The sequence below is a fragment of the Coregonus lavaretus genome (assembly GCF_964263955.1).
Source record: "Coregonus lavaretus genome assembly, chromosome: 25".
Lineage (NCBI taxonomy): Eukaryota > Metazoa > Chordata > Actinopteri > Salmoniformes > Salmonidae > Coregonus > Coregonus lavaretus.
The window spans coordinates 30,647,951-30,673,054 of record NC_140012.1 but is presented as its reverse complement, the minus strand read 5'-3'; the positions used below and the strand labels follow the sequence as shown (position 1 = coordinate 30,673,054).

At 42.4% G+C, this 25,104-nt stretch overlaps 1 protein-coding gene across 1 annotated transcript; it reads right to left on the bottom strand.

Annotated features, from left to right (window-relative positions):
* Positions 1-570: 570 nt before the first annotated feature.
* On the bottom strand, positions 571-19,241 carry map3k21 (mitogen-activated protein kinase kinase kinase 21). The gene is made up of 10 exons (XM_084141978.1): positions 17,488-19,241; positions 9,796-9,976; positions 9,064-9,212; positions 8,501-8,676; positions 6,160-6,400; positions 5,750-5,866; positions 4,686-4,836; positions 4,488-4,585; positions 3,599-4,372; positions 571-3,473 (listed from the first exon to the last, which is right to left on the bottom strand). Exons 1-10 carry the CDS (start codon positions 18,260-18,262, stop codon positions 3,076-3,078), a joined length of 3,060 nt encoding a protein of 1,019 aa, XP_083998104.1. The 5' UTR covers positions 18,263-19,241; the 3' UTR covers positions 571-3,075.
* Positions 19,242-25,104: the final 5,863 nt, after the last annotated feature.

The window sequence follows — 25,104 nt, the reverse complement described above, 5'->3', positions numbered from 1 at the left end:
CGCTTTGCACACCTGGATTGTACAATATTTGCACATTATTATTTTTAAAAATTCTTCAAGTTGGTTGTTGATCATTGCTAGACAGTCATGTTCAAGTTTTGCCAAGCATACTCATAACATGATGCAGCCACCACCCTGCTTGAAAATATGAAGAGTGGTACTCAGTGATGTGTTGGATTTTCCCCAAACATAACACTTTGTTTTCAGCACAATGTTTAATTTCTTTGCCACATTTTTTGCAGTTTTACTTTAGTGTCTTATTGCAAACAGGATGCATTTTTTGGAATATTTTTTATTCTGTACAGGCTTTCTTTTCACTCTGTCAATTAGGTTATTATTGTGGAGTAACTACAATGTTGTTGATCCATCCTCAGTTTTCTCCTATCACGGTGAAATCCCTGAGCGGTTTCCTTCCTCTCCGGCAACTTGAGTTAGGAAGGACGCCTGTATCTTTATAGCGACTGGGTGTATTGATACACCATCCAAAGTGTAATTAATAACTTCGCTATGCTCAAACGGATATTAAATGTCTGCTATTTTTTACCAATATGTGCCCTTCTTTGCGAGGCATTGGAAAACCTCTCGTCTTTGTGGTTGAATCTGTTTGAAATTCACTGCTCGACTGAGGGACCTTACACATAATTGTATGTGTGGGGTACAGAGATGAGGTAGTCATTCAAAAATCTTGTTAAACACTATTGCACACAGTGAGTCCATGCAACTTACTCCTGAACTTATTTAGGCTTGCCATAACAAAGGGGTTGAATACTTGTTGACTCAAGACATTTCATTTTTAATTAATTTGTAAACATTTCTAAAAACATTATGGGGTATTGTGTGTAGGCCAGTGACACACAATCTCAATTGAACCCATTTTAAATTCAGACTAAACACAACATTTGGAAAAGGTCAAGGGGTGTGAATACTTTCTGAAGGTATGAATTCAGATTTGTTTAGTATGGTCGTCTTGAGTTGATTTACATTTCCAGAAAGAAGGTGGAGGGTTTCTGAAGATTCACACTGGTTTAAAGACCTATCATGCTAATCAGACAGCCATGCTTGCAAGTATAAAAGAGGTCAACTGATATATTACACTTAAAGCCTGTGATTGTTAACATGGGGATTCATGAAGATAAAACAACGCTGGGATTCTGTGGTGTGAACAAAAAGTGATAACAGGTTTTCAAAAATTAAATAACTAAAGATCTGTAAATGTCTGTTGTCGTAGTCTCAATCTCTTGTACTGTTCTTCTCCCACACACAGCTAACACAACGCTAATAAAAAGTATGAAAAAGCAAAAGCCTTATCAAATTTGTTGTATTAATGGCAGGCATAACATGTCAGGATATAGCAAGGACCCCATAAACGCTCTAGCTATGACAGTGATGTGATCTCAAAGGCAGTGTTAAAAAAATAAAAATAAATGTTCTTCCAGTTGTATTGACTTCAACAGCTGACTGGGATGTACCATTAGGAATGTTGATTTAAAATCAAGAGAAGTGCTCAAGATTTAAACAGTACTACAAAAGGAGAGATTATTTAACATTCAGTATTCTTTGTAAACAGTATAACGGGACGAACAAAAATACTGTACATTGGATATTTACATGTTGCTCGGTACTAATGACTTGCATGGGACTTAAATGGGAACTGAATATTTAGACGATAACTTGTGTAGTCTAGTGGCATCAACAAGAAGGCAGTTCCTGTCAGCAATCATTTTCATATTAACAAAAAGCTAAGGAATACTACATCTAACTGTTTCTCAAACAAGTATTGGAATATGTTTTTTCAAAATGTCATTCCATCTTTAGGCATTTTATCTTTATGAACAAAGGTGTGAAATAATCAATACTGTAATCATAACCATTCAGACAAAATATACATTTATGATAAGCCAAATAAACACCTTCATACTTTTCCCCATCCAATTCCCATCTCTTTGTTCTTCAAAATAGTGTTTGCACAGGAAGCTAGGTAGACTAAGCCCCCCATGTGAATTGGTTTTGAGCCAAATGGTCATATTCCACATAAACCATAGCAGCTCATAATGCTGAATAGTCTTTATGTACAGTAGTGGTACGGGTTCAGTGGTTTGTAACTCTTGTCTAGTCGTATAGTGGTAAAGTAGAGGCTGACCAGGCCTGGCTTAGTGTTTCAGTGTTGAGATTAGGATCTCCAGTGTTGTTGGTTGCACTGTTACTGCCTGGCTTAGTGTTTCAGTGTTGAGATTAGGATCTCCAGTGTTGTTGGTTGCACTGTTACTGCCTGGCTTAGTGTTTCAGTGTTGAGATTAGGATCTCCAGTGTTGTTGGTTGCACTGTTACTGCCTGGCTTAGTGTTTCAGTGTTGAGATTAGGATCTCCAGTGTTGTTGGTTGCACTGTTACTGCCTGGCTTAGTGTTTCAGTGTTGAGATTAGGATCTCCAGTGTTGTTGGTTGCACTGTTACTGCCTGGCTTAGTGTTTCAGTGTTGAGATTAGGATCTCCAGTGTTGTTGGATGCACTGTTACTCTACATATGTCAGTTGAGCCACATGTTGACTTCCAGACAGAAGACATTCAATATTACCTCTAACATTGGACAGAACTTGTCCTAAAATAAACACTGTGGTATCTATAAAATAACAACGATAAACAAAATCAATACAAAATAATTACCAGCATTAAATCAAAATGGAGAAAAATATTTTTACAAACAAAAGCAAATTAACATTGTTTGACATTTGAAAGTACGCATAATTTTCTAACTTGAGATGCCAAGATCCAAACCAGTGTGTGTGCAGAAAAATTGTGACATTTTTGCAACAGAAAATGGAATATGTTCCTTCGTTGTTCAATCAACCTGATGCTATTGAAACATGTTTTTCCCCCCCAATATTAAATTACCTATCAAAATATTACAGATATAAATAAAAAAGCACAGGTATCGTCAAGCAGCAGTGGCCCACATTCAGGTAAAAACAACGAGGGCAGTGGAATGCCCTGGAATGTCAAATAAGAGTTGTTGATCCAACTGAAACATTAGTTAAAAATTGTGCTCTGGTACCCTGGTAATAAAGCAGCTTATTTCTGCTATGACAAGAACTTTTTCTCTAGTTCGAAGACGGAGGGGCGAATGGGGCCGCTCTGAATTCGGCAGAGGGGCACGGTGCAGTCACGTTTCTGCCCCTCCGTGTCCATGTCCAGCAGAGAGCAGTCCATCTTGACCTCGGCGGAGGAGAGGACGATGTTGAGGCTCCTGGCGCTCTTCTCTCCAGAGTAGTGGCCCAGGGAGTAGCTCTTGTTGCGGCCACTCAGGAGACCCCAGGAGTGGGGTTTGCCCCGGAGGGACAGAGGCCGGGGCCTGGAGGCGACAGTCTCCCCACTGGCTGCTGTCTCAGGTGTCTCCTCCCTGTCAGACTTCTTCTTCTGAGAGGTCGTGGTGGAAGACTGTCCCGATGAGGTCGTGTGAAAGCCAGATGTACCATTAGCTGTGGAAATAAATAAGCAGTCAGTTTCATTGCACCCGTTCAGGGTGCAGTTGTACAGTGGTGTCACCTCACAGCATTAAACAACACTACTACATTATACAGTCCTGACTGTCACTTTCACTCACTGTCCTGAACGACGGACGACTTCTTCCTCCGGAGGCGAGAGCCCATGCTCTGAGGCGGAGTCTGCTCTGGGGCTGCAGGCTGGGGGAGGGCCTCGACCTCAGCTGGAGTCCTGCTGCCCGGCCCCTGTGGACCCTGTGGCTGGGAGCCGCTGTTGGGCTGTGCTCTGGGGTCTACCTCCTTCACAGGGCTGGGCTCAGGCCCCTCCACGTCCGACTGCAGGAGGCACTTGGTGGAGTTGCACTCTGAGATGGAGGACATGGAGATGAGGTTGACAGGGCCTTGGGAGGCTGCCGACAAGGGTAAGGCTGCCTCCTCCTTGCGGGAGGAACGTACACCAGGGGGGCTGGTGCTGCGGCGGAAGCGTGTGGCGCGCTGGAACAGCCCCTCTTTCTTCTTTTTCTCCACGCTGGGCTGGGGCTCAGGGTCGTCTCCCGGTGGGGCCTTGAGCGTGTCACACAGGTCGAAGCCCAGCCCCACCGAGGCCAGCATCGAGGCACAGACGTAGAGCACAGTATCTGTCCGGCGGCGAGCTGAGGCCCTCTTCAGGCTGTTGGTGGGGGTGTGCTGGGGGGTGGTGCTGGTGGAGCTGGCTGAGGTGGTGCTGGGGTCCTCCAGGCTTTCCCCTGGGAAGCCTCCTGCCGTCCCCTCACCCCCCTGCTGCTGCTCATCCTTCCACAGAGGTAGATCGATGTACACCTGATTGGGGAACTTCAGTTGCTTTGGTTTGGTGTTGTCCGAGCCATCTGGTGAGCACATCTCATCTTTATTGGTCCCTGAACATGAAGGACGAGGACAGAGACAAATAGTCATTGATAAGCTTTTGACAGGAACTAAGAAATGGTCTTGTTGTGTTGTATCTGATTATATTAGAAGACACATTTCCCTCACCTTGCTGCTCTGCAAACAACGCAGCCAACGGAACTGACTTCTGGGACTTCACCAGACTGGTGGACCAGGGGTTGTTTCCATCAGACAGTGGCCTCACTCTGCCAGGACAAGTCGGTTTCATCAAACAACCCACACAGACACCATGAAGATGACAAAATAAATACTGAATGGAGATGGAAAGAAACACAAGTCCTGTACCTTTCAGCACAGTTTCCCCGCTCCTTGGTCTGAACGGAGCTCGGTCCCCACGTTCGCCCCTTCTTCTTAATCCCCTTCTTGACATCATCAAACTCCTCCGGCTTGTAGATGGTGCTTCGTCCCCATGTTCTGTTGCTCTCGTCCAGAGTCACTGTGATGAAGGAGAGAACATCAGTCAACAACTGGCAGAGTACACCAATGCCCCAGTGACAAATCTCTGTGAGAGTCCAGGCCAACAGCAGATATATGTCTTCAAACACTTGAGTGGCTAAGCAATTAGAGGACTGGATTATTTGAGAAAACAACCTCCACCATCCACCGCAATAAGAAATATGAATATAATCCCTGCAGCTGAACACTGGTTAGGAAATCAAAGAGACCCAGTATATTGATGTCAATATTTCAAGAACAGGTTGGGTTGCAAATAAAAAACGCCTTCTGTGATCAGTTAGTGATAAACATTACAGGTTACAAACAACCTCTAATGCATCCCAACGTGTTCTTCATTTCAAAGCAAACCCATATTATTATTAGTAGTAGTAAAAACCCTGAAACACCCAGGGCTTTTCAGAGGATAAACCCATGTACATTTTCTGAAATCAGCGATGATGATAGTCCAAGTTGTCTTAGTAGCCAGAAGCACACAGGCAGCAGCTGGTAGTCCGTTGTTAGAACCCTAGTCGTTGAGAAACACGTTAGCCGATGCACACACAGCAGACAGTGGCCACATCCCAACAATGCCACACAGTTGCTTGCCTTTCTTCCTAGACCCAGTAGAGGGCTGGCACTCGCTGGTGATATCCACATGCTGGTGATACACATACATACTGTCCCTTTGGATACTGTCAATGCGGGCACACACTAGAGGGAGAAAACATTCACGCAGAACCACATCAGAGTTTGGAGAGGGAAGCTTACCCAGTCATAACAGCTATGCCAAAATGAAGCACACATAAAAATACTTTATTTGATACTGTTATACTGTTTTGTTTTGCATTTGACCCAGGTCTGTCGTGTTCCTGTTTTAATGCAGTATGTGGATTGATTGTCTGAGGTGCACTTACACTGGATGGCCCGGAGGCGGGGTATGAGTGTGGGGCTGCTGGGGGGGCTGGAGCTGTTCAGACTCCTCCTCTTGTCCATGGAGGGTGACGCCTGCACTGTGATCTTGTGCTGGAAATCTAGAAAACAGAGACACAGGCCAGGTTGGTTGGTCACTTGTTTAGCTTTTACCATTTGTGTAATCTCTAGTGGACAGACTACCAACTGTCAAAAGACTGGGTTCCGGTGCTTCGGTCTTCCGTCACTGGTTATTTTGAGGTTATTTGGGTGAAGGAGGCGGGATTTCAAGCAATGATTTTAAGTGTAACTTTTTTGAAAATGTGTTGAGGAACTTTTTTTCTCAACTCAAAGATAACATTGACTTAAAGATAGACTATCACGACTAGACAGAAAGACAGTCAGAAACACCCACCTGACGGCAGGCTGATGCGGTTGCCGTCCTTGAGTTTGAGGCGGCTACGTTTGAACTTGCCCTTCCTCTTCTTGACGTTGGGCTTGTCCTTGTTGAGCTGGAAGATGAGGATGTTGAGTTCCCTCTCCAGCACGTTGATCTCCCGCTCTGCCAGCTGCTGCTCTCTCCTCTTCAGCAGCTCCTCGTGGGACTTCTGCTGCAGCGCCGCACGCGTCAGCTCCTCCTCCCGGGAACGCAGCTCCTACAGGAAGGAAGGAACACATGTAGGAGGGTCAGACGACAGACAACTCTGCATAATATAGTTTTTCCCCCCACATTTTGCATCCGGTGGGGTGCACACTCGCCCAAAGTAACAAAATAATAAATTCAGACCAATCGAAGCCAAAGAGGGGGGGGGGGGGGGGGGACAGCGATAGGCAGGGGTGCCCGCCTCTGCTATACAATAGTAGGGGAAACACTGGCATAATGATCCACAGAGACCGGTGCTAGGCAGTGCATTATTTCCTTATCCCTTCTGTCTATCATTTTTGCTAAAAATAACTCACAAATACCTTCCTTGTTTACAGATTTACATTTGCAAATAACTCAAAGCTCTCTCCAAACACCACCCAGCACAGCAGTGATCAGTACCCTGGAGCAGAGCCCTGAATGAAGGAGAGCTCTTTTAAGAGAGGCTGGCCAGCACTCACAGGTTGTAAATCCCAACTAGATTCATGGAGCTTTGCAGAAACCTTGTGGTGTGGGGAGGGGATGACTAAGCCAAAGATCACAAGCTAAAGGGGGCCCCTTAGTTGATGAGGCACATCTACAGAGTAGTAGAGAGGCCTTGGACTGCCTGGCTAAGAGGTTGCCATCGATTGTCAACTAGGTTGCAAATGAGTAGGGTTAACAAAATCAGTTGATCTACTGTGCAGGGCAGCATTTGGATTTCATGTTCTTGATTTTGTTTCCTATAACAACTGAATAATCCTTCATGAATTACTTCTGCAAAGCAGCTTTACAAACCCACTGAAGCGAAAATGTGATTAATGTTGTGTAACAACAATGTTGCAACTTGTGAGGTAGAAAAAATATTATAATTTGATTGTTAAAAAGAACTGAAAAACAATAGCCCTATATACTTGGACTCAAAACATCACTTTGACGTTTTAGAAGAAAGGAGTATGCCAAAAAAATGAAGCAAACTGAACCTCAGACCTAGGTTTAGACTTCTGGTCCCTCAGAAATATAGATGGATAAGCGTTTTAGATCATAGGCAACCTTTAACAATGGAATGTAGAAACTCACAATCAGGAGGAACAATGTATGTGCTTCTGTTACTTTTTAGAGGTAATGAAATTAACTGGTGTCGTATGGGGAAATAACATGAAGAATTGACATGCTAGACAATCCCTGGGAGAGGTTTTGCATATTGCGCAATTTGCCAAGTTTGCTGCTTAACGATTCAGCTGAATTTACATGAAAGCGCATTCTCGATACAGCAATTACAATTCCCATTTGATATAAGAGGAGGGACTAAGAAGGGAAGCAGCTTATCGTATTAACAATTGGAAATACTTATAACCATCAACGCGAATAGCTTGTTTTGTTAAAGACACAATTAGCTCGCCTGCAGAAAGTAACCAATAAAAATCAAAGCATTCCCTTAACTACAGGTTTATTGCACCGCTGCCTTCCAAGGGCTTCTAACGTTATCCTTCTCAGTTTATACTGGAGGTTTACCTAGCTATACAACTTATCTACTTCATAAAACGACAAAGAATGAGTCTAAGTTATAAATCAGGACAAACGCACATTGCACAACGTCTCTCACTGTGTCCTGAGTGCTGACATAATAATAATAATAATAATAATAATATGCCGTTTAGCAGACGCTTTTATCCAAAGCGACTTACAGTCGTGCGTGCATACATTTTTGTGTATGGGTGGTCCCGGGGATCGAACCCACTACCTTGGCGTTACAAGCGCCGTGCTCTACCAGCTGAGCTACAGAGGACCAGAGGATGCGAATGGTGATAGGCACTATGTTAGGGAATACATCCCCCTACACTGATCAAATGAACGAAGGCATACGGGGAGGGATGTGACACTTGCTGTTATTACAGATGTAGGGTCTTAATTTGACATATATAGTCACAGCAAAATACTCATGTAGCAACAGGATTTGAATGTTTAATCCATAATGTTGCTACATGCAAAGTACAATACTGTTAATATAATAATGTGTTAGTGTGGGTTTTCAGTTAATTTATGTAAATCATGAAGCTCTTATGCATTTCCTGCGGTGCAGGAAAATTCTCAGCAACAAACGAGTGATCAAATTAAGATCCTACACCTGTACCTTTTCTTTTGTCCTGAGCTCGTCAAACATCTCCTGGATCTCCACCCTCCAGTCCTCCTGCATGGAGTGGAAGGAGTCCTGGGGCATAGTGGCCATCACCGCCTCCTCTATGGCTGTCAGCTGCTCCAGGATGGAGGCAAACGACGGCCGGATGTGGGGGTCCTGCTCCCAGCACTCTGAGATAAACAACAAGGTGGAACCAAGATTGAGATCAATGTTCTGGAACTAAATCAACACCAATATCTAGTTGTGTGATGGTAAAAAAAAAAAAAAAAAAAAGTATAGATGTTTTACTGTCACATACACTGTATAGGTGCAGTGAAATGTGTTGTTTTACAGGGTCAGCCATAGTAGTACTGCACCCCTGGAGCAAATGAGGGTTAACTGCCTTGCTCAAGGGCACATCTGCAGACTTTTCACCTTGTCGGCTTGGGTATTTGAACCAGCGACCAAATACACACACAAATGTCCTGGAATGAATTTATTATCCTATGAATGTACTTCAGGCAACATGGGTTGAGGAACGGTAACAGCAGATGGATGGTCGGACTTGGTGACAGCACCTTCCATGAGCTTGGCGAAGGGTTCTGGGCAGGTGGATGGAATAGGGAGGGTTAACTTGTTGACAGCCACACCATAGGCCACAGCCAGCCCATCAATCCCACGGTAAGGCACCTCTCCTGTCAGCAACTCCCATAACAGGACCCCATAACTAGTAGAGAGAACACAGATACAGTGAGTACAATGTCCTAATAACACCCATGTTATTATAACACTATTATAACACTCAAATTCACATTGCCTAAACCTTTCTTGTAGTGCTTAGGTCTACTGTTTAGAGGAACTTGGTCTTGAATAATGGACTTGTTGAATACTAAATAATGGCAGTAAAATGTTGTTTACCAGTACAGTGCTAACAAAAATGATCCTGTTTAAATTAAGCACTAAGCCTACAGTCTTCATCTTTCATGAAATGAATGTTAGCTCCCGGTGCAGCAGATTGTAGTTACCAGTGGAGGGTGTTCAGGGATACTGTAGGCTATAATGCACATCGTAGTAGTACAGAATGTACATAAAGTGGTTATCTGACAGAACAGTTTTGGTTTAAACAAAATAACAATGAGAGCACTTTTCAGAAATAGGTCGGGACAAATGTTTCTAAATGTCTGGAAATAAAAGGAGTATCAAGGTGCCACCTTTCCAGATCATAATTTCCTAAAAACCCTATTGATTCCAGTCTGACTTGGGGCCTTTGTTTGGAACAGGGAGAAGAAGGAGCGTGCTGTTCGTTTTACCTCCAGACATCGCTGCCTTTGGAGAAGAGGGAGGACTTGATGACTTCAGGGGCCATCCATGAGTACGTGCCAGCAGCACTCATCTCGGTGGTGTTGTGCCACTCTCTGGCCAGGCCAAAGTCTGTGATTTTCAAAGTCTTCCTTCCAATGTCATCGTTCTCTATTTTTTCAAGTAATAAAACTAGGCAAAAAGGAGAGGACAGAGGAGAGGGTTGGTTAGGTATTTGGTGACACACAATTGGATATCTTTTAGGTGTATAAACATAAATAAAAAAAGCAGCTTTTTCATTATGATCAATGGGGAAGATGACAGCATTATAATAGATCTGTCCCCAGGTCTTAAACATTCTTTATACTGATACTTACAGAAGCTGTCTGTAAAGTAACACCAAACATACCACCCTTTAATTGAATGAATAGGCAAGAAACAGTATGAAGTGTTCTCCGAGGATTGCAGTTTTTGCTTTATTTAAAGACGATGTGAATATGAAGCACTTTGTGCGATTCAAAGAATAACAATATAAATATGCAGTGAAACCTGATTACTCCTCCTTTAATTTAGAAGACACTCTTCCTCATGGACATATACACAATATGGATATTACACACTGTACCCAAACTATAGGCCTAGCTAAAGAACGCAGGCCATTGTTTACTTTGGTAGCTGTGCCGCCCTTTACTTATTAAGAACCTATTAACATTGGCATTCACTCCAGGTTTGGACACCTGTCGATTAAAGAGAATGTGTAACAGACTCCAAGACTGGGGGTGGTTGCCTGAAAGTCAGATATCAGCTCATTCTGTCCTTGACTCCTCCATATCAACACCATAGCCAACTTGGCCAAGCTAACAAAAAGCCATTATCTAAAGACTAAACACATATTTCATTTTACAGGGGAGCCCTTTTAACTTTCCCATGCCCAGAGTGTTAATAATCATCTACTCCAGAATAGAGCCTACAGTAGATAAGGGCGGCCAGAAGAGACCTTGACTCTACTGCCAGCTCACAGTCCCTGACTTGCCAAATGGGAGGGTGACAACATAGGCTACATCTGGAGGAGGGTAATGTAACAAAACCACTGTGGAGCAGGACAGCAACAATATGATGGAGAGCTATGGTAGTGTAAGAAGATTATTTTTGACCTTATTTGTGTCTGTTATTTGTAGAAGATAAACATTATACTGTAACAGACATAGTGTCTACCTTCACTTAGATTTAAACAAATATGATCCTTAGAGTGGCACAATATTCAAGTAGGCTTTTAGGAAGAAACTAAGCCTATTCCTAAAGAGAATGTGACAATTGGCATTCCATTTCAAACAGGTTTTTCTGGCTTAATGAGAGCCTTTAAAATACAGCAGTTTCATCTCGTTTTCCATGATTCTATAAATTCTGTTTAGGCTAGTTACCCAACATAATACTCTATATTTTTTCAGAACAGGATACAGATTAGTGGTATATTTATTGATAACAGACTCCCTGATTACAGTATGAAAAATGTATGCACTCACTAAAAAAAACTGTAAGTCGCTCTGGATAAGAGCGTCTGCTAAATGACTAAAATGTAAATGTAAAAAAATTACATGATATACTAATGCTAACCCCACACTGAATGCTGGTCCAAACCTCTGAATACTAGTAGGGTTAACCTAGGCTGTACGTCAGTGAAACGCCCCTGGCACATTTCAGGCCTTTAAAGGAGTTACCTCAGATGTAGATGTGGGAACCTGAGCTCTGCCATAGTAATTAACATGATTCAGTAGCAGGGAGGGGAGTAAACCACAGCCTAAAGGACTAGACTATCTTTAAAAATCACTTTGTTAAGAGTCTTTCTAATAGAGACTAGGCCTATAGTTTGTCTATTAGGCCATAGGCCTGGGTGGCGCTGATGAAAATGTCTTGCCTCCTGTTATTTTTCAGGACATTTCCCTTTGCTTAGTCTTGTGTTTCTACCACACTATATACACAAAGAGTTAGCCTTAAAGGTACCAGCTCAAGGTGATCATTTGTAGACAGAACACTGGGTTGAGTCAGTCAGGTTTTCTCCAGCTGTCAACATGCCGGATGATAGGCAGTTCCTTAGTGGCCATAATAAAAAAATACTCAAAGCATTTCCAGTTTTCCTTTCAGAAAAAACCTACAGTAAGCGAACTACTCATTATTGTGGTTAACTGCAGGGAAGAGACAAAAAAAGTTGCCTTGCAATCTATAGCCATGCTTAGCTTACTTAAGCCCTCCTCTGTAAGGGCCTATATATTTATGGTAACCATTTTATAGGTTGGGGTGTAAACCGGAGCGCTAGACACAACAATAGCCATGACATGGATACACAAGATAACACTGTGTGCACTCCGACAGGGCACTATTGTTACCTCCATTCTGGAGCGAGATTCTTGACATTCTTTAACCTTTGCATCTCTGTACCCGAAACTACAAAATTAAAGTGTGTTATGAGGGCTGGCAAGAGGCCAAGTTTCAGTGTGCTCTGCACTGCCTGCCAATGAACATTGCTTCCATCTACAGTACCTCTCTGCTCTCCAGCTCCAACCAGCAAGAAGGAATAACCTCTTGGGGAAAAAAAACGGGGGGGAAAACAACAGAGTTGCAGCTGTTGTGGAGATTAAATATAATGAAAATAAGCCTTTCAGACCCTGGAGTCTGGGCATTCTTGTGGCTGCTGTCACCTAGCAACTAGTGCTTGACCACTCCATTGTGCAAACTTATGTTAAGCTTTTGCCCCTCATTAGCGGCATTCCTCCTTCGACCGAGAGGTATTAAAAGATTAAGGGACACAAAGAAAAACAATTTCACTGACTTTTTGATATTCCCTTAAGATAATAATTGATCAAATCAGTGTGTAGTACTACACTAAGTAAATTGTGGGTTGATCAGTTCTAAAGGTAGTTAGGTTGTGAAAGTTTGTGCACTGCATTTTCCCTCATCTTACAATGCATGCTCAAGACAAACCTTCACACCAATATCCCACAGATGAATTACCCTCTGGGCTCCCTTATTTGTGGCTGGTGTCATAAGTAACTGGTTTAAACAACAGAAAGTGTATAGTTCCCGGTGGGGGTGTCGGTGGGTGAATTCAGTGAGCCCCCTAAAACAAACACATTTTCCCCAATTAAATTCAGCAAGCTACCAGTGTTGTCTGTCACAATAATGTGGAAAGATAAACACACTAACTTGTGTTAGCAGTGCAGTGCTGCTTGGGGGTGGGGTGTGAGCAAGTGTCTATTGTCCATTTAGCATGTGCTACCCGAATAGCTGTTCAATAAAAGAGGTTCGGTTTGCCCACACCCGCACATCTGACAGTACAATGTAGACACGTGTATGATTCCCTGGCGAAAACAAAAAATACAGCAAAATGGATTGCCGAACAAGGTTCACCTTCCGAGAAATCAGAGCCTGATTAGACAAGCCACTATCGGTATACCACAGATCAGACTGTGACAGAATCATGTTTCACAGAACACAGCGGTGATGTCTCACACTGACGTACATGGCCACAGTCAGTCAACTTAAACATTTTCATGCATTATTTAGGAGGGAGGACTCAGAGGCCTCAAAAGCACCAAGGTTTGAGTCTAAATCTTCTCACCAACTGAAAAACAGGCCTAAGACCTAACTGTAGCAAGGGTCAGTTCTAGAATCTTTATGTTTTCTAGTGGCTCAGTGTGGGTTGGTTCTTGCAACACTGGGATTGTGGGTTTGATTTCCACATGGGCCATATAAGCATAATATGAGAGGTTTAGGAATATGACCATATTGTTATTACAGTTGTGAGCTCCAACATGGTAACAGCACTCATGTGATTTAGGAGCACATACACTGATGACATGGTTTGAAGTTGAGTGTTTATAAATCAGGGGCTTTATTTGAGACAACATTTCAGGGGGGATGGGGTTAGGGACCCCAGCTGAGCAAACGTAGACCTTACTTCACATCCTCTCGAGGGTCCCCCCCTGCATACAAAGATCCTTCTTTAGGGCCCTGCATGGTTCTCACATGCCCTGAAGAGGATCTGGGTTTCTGAGGATCAGTCACATGCCTAACAGACCGACAAGCAGATGGAGGACAGCTCTCAGCTGCTTGTACAGGCCTCTGGAGTCCATAGGGGTGACCGGAAAGGAGTTGGGAGAGGGAAAGTTGCCTGTGGACTGTGGAAATGAATGGAATATGGAGATGGTGCCATTTCATAGCAGCAATGATTCTGCACTTCCCAAAGGCATACAGACGTATTTGGGTCAGAATGTAAAACATTACTGCTTTGGCCAACTTAAATTAAATCTGTAATATGTCACTTTTTGGGTGACCCGACCAAATTAGCATAGTTATAGATCTGTCATTCGCATTGAAAGCAAGTCTAAGAAGTGGTAGATCTGTTCTATGTGCACTATTTCTATGCTTCCCGTGTTTAACCTCTTAAGGATCGGACCCTTTTTTTCAATTTTTGCCTAAAATGACATACCCAAATCTAACTGCATGTAGCTCAGGACCTGAAGCAAGGATATTTTTTATTTTATTTTTTTATTTCACCTTTATTTAACCAGGTAAGCCAGTTGAGAACAAGTTCTCATTTACAACTGCGACCTGGCCAAGATAAAGCAAAGCAGTGCGATAAAAACAACAACACAGAGTTACATATGGGGTAAAAAAACATAAAGTCAAAAAATACAACAGAAAATATATATACAGTGTGTGCAAATGTAGCAAGTTATGGAGGTAAGGCAATAAATAGGCTATAGTGCAAAATAATTACAATTAGTATTAACACTGGAATGGTAGATGTGCAAGAGATTATGTGCAAATAGAGATACTGGGGTGCAAAAGAGCAAAATAAATAACAATATAGGGATGAGGTAGTTGGGTGGGCTAATTTCAGATGGGCTGTGTACAGGTGCAGTGATCGGTAAGGTGCTCTGACAACTGATGCTTAAAGTTAGTGAGGGAGATAAGGGTCTCCAGCTTCAGAGATTTTTGCAATTCGTTCCAGTCATTGGCAGCAGAGAACTGGAAGGAATGGTGGCCAAAGGAGGTGTTGGCTTTGGGAATGACCAGTGAGATATACCTGCTGGAGCGCAGACTACGGGTGGGTGCTGCTATGGTGACCAATGAGCTAAAATAAGGCGGGGATTTGCCTAGCAGTGATTTATAGATTATATGCATATTCTTGATACCATTTGAAAGGAAACACTTTGAAATTTGTGGAAATGTGAAATGAATGTAGGAGAATATAACACATTAGATCTGATAAAAGATAATACAAACAAAAAATAATTTGTTTTCTTTTTATGTATTTTTTTTATCATCTTTGAAATGTAAGAGAAAGGCCACAATATAATATTGCAGTTTAGGCGCAATTTAGATTTTGCCCACTAGATGGCAGCAGTGTGTGTGCAAAGTTTCAGATTGATCCAGTGAAGCATTGCAATACTGGACTATTTTGTATCAAGTCCGCCCAAATGTGCCAAATTGGTCAATTGATAAATTTTCAAGTACATAACTATAGAGAACATACAAAAAATGATATGGTAATACAAAATGTAAGTTTACACACTCCAGGAATGTCATACATGATGGATCATTAGCTTATACACTAACTTTCACACATCTAGATGGCCGGGCGGGGTGGGTGTGGAGCCAGAGACAGTAGGGGTTCAAACTGTAGAACCCAGTTCCTACATTTGAATACAAAAATGGATTTGATCAACCAAAACTATGCTACATTTTATCTCTGGGACCCTTAGTATGACAAATCAGAGTAAGCTTACTGAATATAAGTACATTATTTACCTTCAGAGGTGAATGTATCAAACCAGTTATCGTGATACGTTTTTGTTGTTGTTGTGCACTCTCCTCAAATAATAGCAAGGTATTTATTCACTGTAATATCTACTGTAAATTGGACAGTGCCGTTAGATTAACAAGAATGTAAGCTTTCTGCCCATATAAGACATGTCTATGTCCTGGAAAATTTGCTGTTACTTACAACAGTCATGCTAATCACATTAGCGCATGTTAGCTCAACCGTCCCGTATACGGGACACTGATCCCGTAGAGGTTAAGTTTCGTATTTGCGTCTTTTACTTTCGGTTTTGTACACCAGCTTCACAGCTGAAAATACAATAGTTTATGTTATTGAAAAGATATTGCACAGCAGTTTAGAAGGTACAATGATTCTCTACACTTGCTTTGTCACAAACTGAAATTAGGCGAACTATAGGAATTTTAGCAACCATGAAATGGCGGAGTGATTTCTGCATATTGCACCTTTAACTTCATGTATTGTCACAAGAGTTCCCTTTCAATTATCTGTCACACAATATGGTACAGATACAGTGAGCTCCAAAAGTATTGGGCCAGTGACAAATGTTTTGTTGTTTTGGCTCTGTACTGAAATTATACAATGACTATGAGGTTAACGTGCAGATTGTCAGCTTTAATTTTAGGGTGTTTTCATCCATATCGGGTGAACACTTCTACATTAATGTGGATGCTACCATGATTACGGATAGTCCTGAATGAATCGTGAATAATAATATATTATATCCCCAAGACACGCTAATGTCTCATCATTACAATAACAGGGGAGGTTAGCATTTTTTGGGGGGGGTATGATATTTGTGCATCTGTAACTTTCTCGCTCATCATTATTCACGATTCATTCAGGACTATCCGTAATAAAGGTAGCATCCACATTAATGTAGTGTTTAAAAACATTATATTCTTATTTACAATAAAAATGACTACAAAATGACCATTCATTTCTATTGGGGACAAAATAATCTGAAACAACCAAAAAGTTTGTAGAGTCACAAGCTTGATGTAATCATTGCTTGCTAGGAATATGGGACCAAATACTAAACTTTTGACTACTTTAATACACATAAGTGAATTTGTCCTCTAAAATGGAGGGACTATGTACAAAAAGTGCTATAATTTATAAACAGTTCACCCAATATGGATGAAAATACCCTCAAAATAAAGCTGACAGTCTTCATTTCAAATCTAAAGTGCTGGAGTACAGAGGCAAAACAACAAAACATGTTTTGCTGTCCCAATACTTTTGGAGCTCACTGTATGTCAACAATACCTAGGTCTATACAATGTATAGATATAGGAAGTAGTATGACAGTAGTTCTCTTTCAACATGCCACTGGGGCCAGGTGACCAATTGATTATAAGTGAATGAATATGATCATCATAATCCTGTTCTAGCATATCATTAATGTGGGGTTAGCATAACAGGGTTTCAGAGAGTTTGTGTGATAGTTTGAACAGGGAAAGTCATGGCGGAGAAGACCTTGCTCTGGGTTCAACAAATAATTCCTTCAAACACCAACCCTCAACTCTCAGTTGATAGTGGTAGGCCTATCTACAACATGCATGCAATGTCACCTGAAGTTTAAGTAGAGCAGCTGAGTTTACACTACAATAGCATTCTAGGCTTAGATATGGCATCTTTCCTAATAAGAAAATGTGCAGAACCAAACATTACTTGGTGCTAGGATATATATTGTTTGTCAGTTGTATGGTGATAGTAAAAGTGCATTCATGAGCTTTAGGTTAATGTTTTAGTTGGTAGAGGAGATTGTGGACCATTCCTGTGGCCATGCTCAGATTTTCATCTGTTCTGAAAAGTGATTGACGGTTATTTTGAGCAGATGGTAATATATGTTGCTTACTGTTGCAGGATTTCAGGTCGCGGTGAATAATGGGCACAACAGCCTCCTCATGTAGGTAGTGCATGCCCCTGGCGATTTGAACAGCCCAGTTGACAAGAATGTGTGGGGGTATCCTCCGACCAGTCAAAGCCCTGTTAAGAGTCCCTCCGCGAGCATATTCCATCACCAAGCACAGGTTCGGCTCCTCAAGACAGACACCTTCAAGTTTTATTATATTGGGATGTTGTAGCATGGAGAAGAGCTTGGCCTCTTGTTTAACACCGTCCGAAGTTGCAGTAATGTCTTCGTCTGGATCCTGTCGGGCTGCCTTTACAGCGACCTCTTGGTCCTTCCATGCCCCTCGATAAACTTTACCGAATCCCCCGACACCGATTATTTCCTCTAAAACGAGTTCACTAAAATCTATTTGCACTGGAGTACTCGGACGCTCCCGCACCCCTACCGTGCTACCGTCGGGAAGTCTGTAAATTGCAGGTTGACACGTAACATAATTTGCAGGGAAAATCCCGACTCGGTGGTTAATTTTACCCGTCCACCATCCTTCATCTCCCGAGATCGCAGCATCCTTTGAGAGGACCTCAACCACGTCCCCCCGCCGCAGACTAAGTTCATCTTCTCCAGTACTTCCATAGTCAAACACAGCCGTCCACAGCGATCGCGACAGGGGAGCAGAATGAGCCCAAGCTCTTGCGGTGGGGGAATCTGTCCAGGCATGCTCTCCAGTGTCTTTCGGTCGCCCCTCACCGTTTGGGAAACCGGCCTTGGAAACATCCATTTCTCGGTGTCTGTAGCCGCACCATAGAGTGCAAAGCTGTTGCAAAATCAAACTTTCAAAGGACCTCTAAACTCATCGGAAGAGTGCAAAGCTGTTGCAAAATCAAACTTTCAAAAGGACCTCTAAACTCATCGGAATGTGAATCGTTCAGAACGATATCACAAATGGGCAAGACGGTCCCAACATGGTATTCCAAAGTCCTGGTAAGACACGTTTGCTACTTTCCTCTCCAGGAAAAGTTTATTTGTGGACCAACTTCTGAAACGTAACTATCCAATAAACTAGCTAGTACCTAGTTAGAGTGCTAAGATTAGCTAGCTAGCCAGCTATAAAGTTACGCTAGTTTGAAGGAACAAATTATATTTATGTAGCTAGCTACTTATCAGAGTGTACATGGAAGTTGACCCAGTCCCACTACGGACAGTGAAAAATAAGCCCCAATTACAGCTAGCTAGCTTAGTAGCTACAAAAAGTCCATACCTGCAGTAGCTGTGCTAACGTTAGCTCCTGAATTATCTCAGTCAGGCTATGAAGTTTCTCAAGTGCCAAAAGAGTAACGTTACCTGCACATTCAGTCGAAACAAACGTGGGTTAAACAGCAGAAACATACGCCAACAACAGTATTAGCTATATCGTTGTTGGTAGCCGAACTACGTTTTCATCTAACTTTTAGCTGGCAAGTTTAGCTAACGTTAGTTTAATCGCTCTCCAAAACCTTTAGCTAGCTAGCCCATTCGTTACGCTAGCTAAGGTTAGCTTAGGTCGTCAGCCCATTGACTGCACTGACACTTAAAAAAAGTTTGAGTATAAATGCAGCTAATGTCTTGTCAGTATGAATCCTCCTGTAAACAACAATGTGAAGTTTTGTTGCGTTTAAATGATTCGCTAGGATCCGAAAGATAACCAAACGTTCCATCAACTTTCCTCAAAACAATCCGTACGGCCCCGACATCGCTCCTACTATACACACTAGGCTGCCTGAGTAGCGGGCTGGTCCTGCTGGGAAGTTTGCGAGCTCGCTCGAGCTGTGCTCTTCTACACGAAGATTGGTGGATTTACCCTCACGTGACATGCATGTCTCTACAGAAAAACAAGAGGCGGAGCAGTGGGGAGGAGCCTCCGTATGCAGAAGAGTGCGCGCGGTGATGGCATGTTATGCCATATTATTGATGATAGCAGTAATAATGAATTACATTGCTGCCATGTGTAAACCCATTATCTCATAAGCACCAACACGACAATCACAACTTCAACCAAACATACATAACTGTTTATTAATTCTTCATAAACTAGCCTACATTCACTTTGCCTATAATTTAGGCATATAATTAACTGTACATACTGTCTAGGCTGTTCTGGCAGAATTGGGGTGAGCTGTTGTAACTTCTCAAGGATTATGTTACTGTTCTGTGTTGGACTGTGATATGCATTTCATAGACTTCTGTTATCACTGCACCCTAACACTAGGCCATTGTGTTCTGGAACTGTTGCTTGTATTAAAGGACTGTTGTGTAAACAATATGATTGTATTATCACCTCCCACTTTATAAGTGACATGTAACAATTTACTCTTCAAGCTCTTTCCCTGACTGCGATCAGAGGGTGATCTACCTTGCAGCTGCTCATATGTATTAAAGATATCCTGCAAGTAGGAATAGGATAGCCTACAACTAGATTATAGTTATAATATATATATTTACGTCATTTAGCAGACACTCTTATCCAGAGCGGCTTACAGTTAGTGAGTGCATACATTTTTCATACTGGCCCCCCGTGGGAATCGAACCCACAACCCTAGCGTTGCAAGCGCCATGCTCTACCAACTGAGCTACAGGAGGCCTATCAGTTTGCACACATGAGAGGGTTAATGAGGTTGGTAAAAGTAAGAATGATGAATGAAAGTAATTACATACATTTGACTGTAATTGTTTGGTTGGTATTAGGATGGGTTGAGTATAGTGAGGAAGTGATATACCAGTGGTCGGGTAGAATTGTGTCGGTTGATAGACGAAGTTGGATAAAGAGAGATGAAGTGATAAATGTGTGAATAATGGGTTACTAGAGATTTGATTAGGTTGCAATAAAAAAAACTGAGAAAACAATACAAATGTAAGTGATTTGGAGTAATAATACGGTACTAAGAAAACAATTAGAAATCATGGGTGGTAAACCCTCTAAATGTACCGATAAACCGGCCCCTCCCTCAACTCCCGCTACACAGCCTCAACCCCCACCACCAGTGGTTTTGTATCATCCACTGAAAACAGAAGCCCTAACAGCAGTAGTGTTGCACCGCTACCCTACTCGAGTAGATTGGACCAAAATTACATCCTGTGTTATGGCATTTCGTTACACCCGCAATAACATCTGCTAAACATGTGTATGTGACAAATACAATTTGATTTGATTTGATTGTGAAGATGCCCATGGTTTCTCGAGCAGAATGAGATACATTTTTTTTCAAGCACTCTGGAATGGCGTCTGATGCAGAGGGGGTTAACAGGCCCCCTGGTCTCAGCATTATGTGTGTAGGTTAGCTAAGAAGGTCTCTGAGATACTCAACCAAATTACTCCAGGTTGGCAGGCTAAAACCCGTCCTGGAAGTTACTATCCTAGCTCAGCATTGCATGGAAACTATTAAACATAATTCCACCAAAACTGACCATCGCTTACAGGCAGCTCAGCTACAGTTTTATATGACAGGAGCTTTTCGACCTGCAGGCCGCAGTCGCGACAGGGGACGGGGTCGTGGGCGCGGGCGTGGCAGGGGTTGGAACAACGGGGCAGCTAGGGGGATAGGGATGGAGATGAAGGCTGCTTCTATTGTCTCGATCCCAACCACTGAAGAAGTGAATGCCCAAAAATACTAGAAATGTGGGAAAGGAAAAACCAGCCACAATAGGGACGTCCCTCAGGGGAAATAACATCCTTGATACAGTAATGCCCACAGGTAAAGGTAGACCAATCTGGCCCAAACATTATGGTAAAAATACAAGGAAAATAAATTCCTATGTTGGTAGATACGGGTGCTACTACATCCACTTTTAGTAAAGAAACTGGACTTGACTTACCACTAACCAATAAAACTATAACCGCTTATGGGATTTCCTCCACCCCGGTAGTACATTTTGAAAAAGAACCCATGCCCTGTTCTATAGGACTAGTAAACATTGAACAGGATTTCCTATATTCAACCACTCAACCATTTAATTTACTGGGAAGAGACTTGCTGACAACACTAAATGCTACGATTTATAGTACTCCCGATGGAGTTTTCGTTGATATCCCTAACAATGAAATTCTAAACCAATTCGTGAGTAGGGAAATTGAACCACTCCCAGAGACGGAGTGGGAAACTGGCTCTGTCTCTCAGTCTATTCTGTCTCAAGTTCCAGACTCATTATGGACAGAGCACTCCAATGTTAGTGGACTGATAGGCAGTGCTAGCCCAGTTATAATAAATGTTGATCTTAGAAAGAAACTCTAGTCTCGAGAGCTATCTTTAAAAGGAAGCTCCCTCCAAAGTTTATCTCTCCCCTCCTTCTGAATTGGCTGATGTATTTTATAATTTCGGCACATTACATATTAATCTCAAAATAATAGACATTTCATGAGTGTGAAATAGAAAGTGAATATCCAACGGAAATTGGATATTCACTAAAATGCTAACAATGCTTTCCAATAAGGAGAACGTAAAAGTGGACAATGGCATCCCGGTGAACAGAAGTTATCATGTTTGTTTTTGGGGGTTTTAAACCTTTTTGTTTGTAGCTCTAGGTACAATAGGGGTGAGAGCAGATCATTGTTTGAGAGTGATCCGTGTGTATTAGCATAAGTGATTGAGAGAGCTTTCCTTTTGGAAAGAGTAAAGGGTCCTAGTTGAAGGGAACAGATATGGAGACTAGTGAAAGTAACAAAGACAGTGATAAAGAAAGTAAAATTGAAAGATTCATGGTAATCATGATCTATCAGTTGATGTCAAATTTAATGAGTGTTGACAGTATGGTGAATGGTAATACTGTATGTTATTAGTGGCTTTCAGATAGCACCCTAATAATGCAATAGCTTAGTAATTTAGTTTTATTATGCGCCTAAGCGAACAGAGGGTTTGAGCTTGGGACTGATATTAAAGTAGAGGCCGCCATTTGGTGTTTGGGTTCAAGATAAGCTTCCTGTCGACCCATAGATAAGCCACCAGTGAAAGTGAGTGGGACTCACTGAATTCAGGCTGTAAAGGACACAGTGGGAACATTTGGAACAGAGGTATGAATAATTGAATAAGATACGTTTTTTGACTATTTCCAATTATTATTTATAAATTTGATAGAGGTTGAATAACACCAGTGATTTAAGTAAGAAGGTAATGTCATCTAAAAACAATAATCTGTTGCAATTACGTGGAACACTGTCCAAAATTGAAGTGAGTAGATCCAAATATATTTAGTACAAGGGCTGTGGAAAAACAAGAAAGAGCACCAACTTTTTGAAGGCCCTAACAGATTTGTTAAACAACAGGTTTAATATTTTGACTAGTTGATGTCCAAGGGACAGAAAGTACAGAACACAAGCCATACGTCAAAGCAGCAGGCTGACTTCGGTCATCAGTTGAACAGTGTTTCCTCCGACATATTGGTGCGGCTGGCTTCCAGGTTAAGTGGGCAGGTGTTAAGGAGTGTGGTTTCACAGGACGCATGACTCGACCTTCGCCTCTCCTGAGCCTGTTGGGGAGTTGCAGCGATGAGTCAAGATCGTAATTGGATATTATGAAATTGGGGAGAAAAAGTGGGGTAAAATAATAATAAAAAAATCAAATAAAAGAAATGCTTCCTGAGGCATGTGCCTTGGGTTATATGATATTGTTCCACGATTCAGTGTACCACAAAGTTATGATAAAGATAGGGGGACACATTTCAACTCAAAGATAGCTACATTTGCATGTTGTCACGGATCTCCCCAGTACTGCTGCTCATTCCGTTCACCAGTTCCGGCTTTCTAGGCGTCACTGACATGGATCATTACCACCAACCCCGGACTGTCTTGTCTCATTACGCACACCTGGTTCCCGTTCCCCCTGATTAGTATGTGTATATAAATTATGTGCCCTCTGTTCCCCATTGTCCTTGTCGATTATTGTCCCATGTCCGTTGGTCTCGTGAGTACCGTGTATTGTGCTCTTGTTGTTTACGGGTCTCGTCCTGTGTATTGTGTAGAGGTTACACCTCGCTCTTTGTTTGGGTTACATCCCTTTGGTATATATACGTGTTTGTGTTGGGTGGAGTAAATAAAACCCCATATACGTATTCCTGCGCCTGTCTTCTAATCATTATACAACGTGACATGTGTACCGTTTCACCCGTAAAGTTCTGGACTTGTAGAACGCTACAATGGTGTTCTGAAAAATAAACTGGCAAAAATATGTGCTCAAACAGGGCTTACCTGGGTGGATGCGCTACCCATAGCCTTGTTTTCAATGCGTTCCACCCCAGTCAGGAAAACTGGCCTCAGTCCACATGAGGTACTGATGGCCTGTCCCATGAGGACCCCCGCGTCACCACCAGCTGCAGTCCCAGATCTGCATCTGTTGAATGATACTATGATGAAGTAATGTATAGCTCTGACTAACTGTATTCGAGCTGTTCATTTACAGGTCTCTGCTGCCCGAACTCCCCCAGACGACCGTCCCACTGTAAGCAAGTAGCAGAGCCGGAAGAATAAGATATTCCTGTTACTCCCACAACCCAGTAGGGGCACTTTGCTTACCCTGGGACTCGCAGCTATTGTGGCTGTGGGCATCCTCTGGGTGGTAGCAGACTTCGAGCCAGAGGCGGGTGAACGTGCTAGTAACCTCTCCCCGACCTCTCCGCTCCAATGAGGCCCGGCTTCCACAGGGGGAGATGTAGATGACCCCGCTGACCTGAACCTGGTCTCTGATGTCCCCGCCGACCTAAACCTGGACTCTGATGACCCCGCTGACCTAAACCTGGACTCTGATGACCCCGCTGACCTGAAGAGAAGAAAAAGAGGACATTAACATTTTGGGGTTTTCTCCGGGTCAAACACTTTCTTACAAGTAGCTATGTGTCTGTACTACAGAATGTATCAGATTGTTGGGTTTGTGGACTGTTACCAGACAGTGCTGAGACTATGCCATTGCTAGCAATACAAATCAAATCAAATTTGATTTGTCACATGCGCCGAATACAACAGGTGTAGACCTTACCGTGAAATGCTTACTTACAAGCCCTTAACCAACAATGCAGTTCAAGAAATAGAGTTGAGAAAATATTTACTAAATAAACGAAAGTAAAAGTAATAACAAAAAGTAACACAATAAAATAACAATAACGAGGCTATATACAGGGGGTACCGGTACCGAGTCAATGTGCGGGGGTTCATGTAGGTAGGGGTAAAGTGACTATGCATAGATAATAAACAGCGAGTAGCAGCAGTGTAAAAATAAAAGGAGGGGGGGGCTCAATGTAAATAGCCATTTGATTAATTGTTCAGCAGTCTTATGGCTTGGGGGTAGAAGCTGTTAAGGAGCCTTTTGGACCTAGACTTGGCGCTCCAGTACCGCTATACCCCTTAATGCGTATGAAATATTGATGTGGACCAAAAAAGGTAACCTTACAGACCGAGAGCTTGATTGGGTGGAGGTTGAGATGTTTTTATATGACAAGATTTTATTTTAAGAATCACATCTCTCTGCCCAAGCAGCCCATCACCCTGGCCCACTCTCCCCAAGGTTATTTGAGTTATATAGAAAATGGAACCGGTCCCCAGTTGGGGGAAAGTGATTGTAAATATAACCTTTCTGTCAACAATAACCTTACCCTACCCTT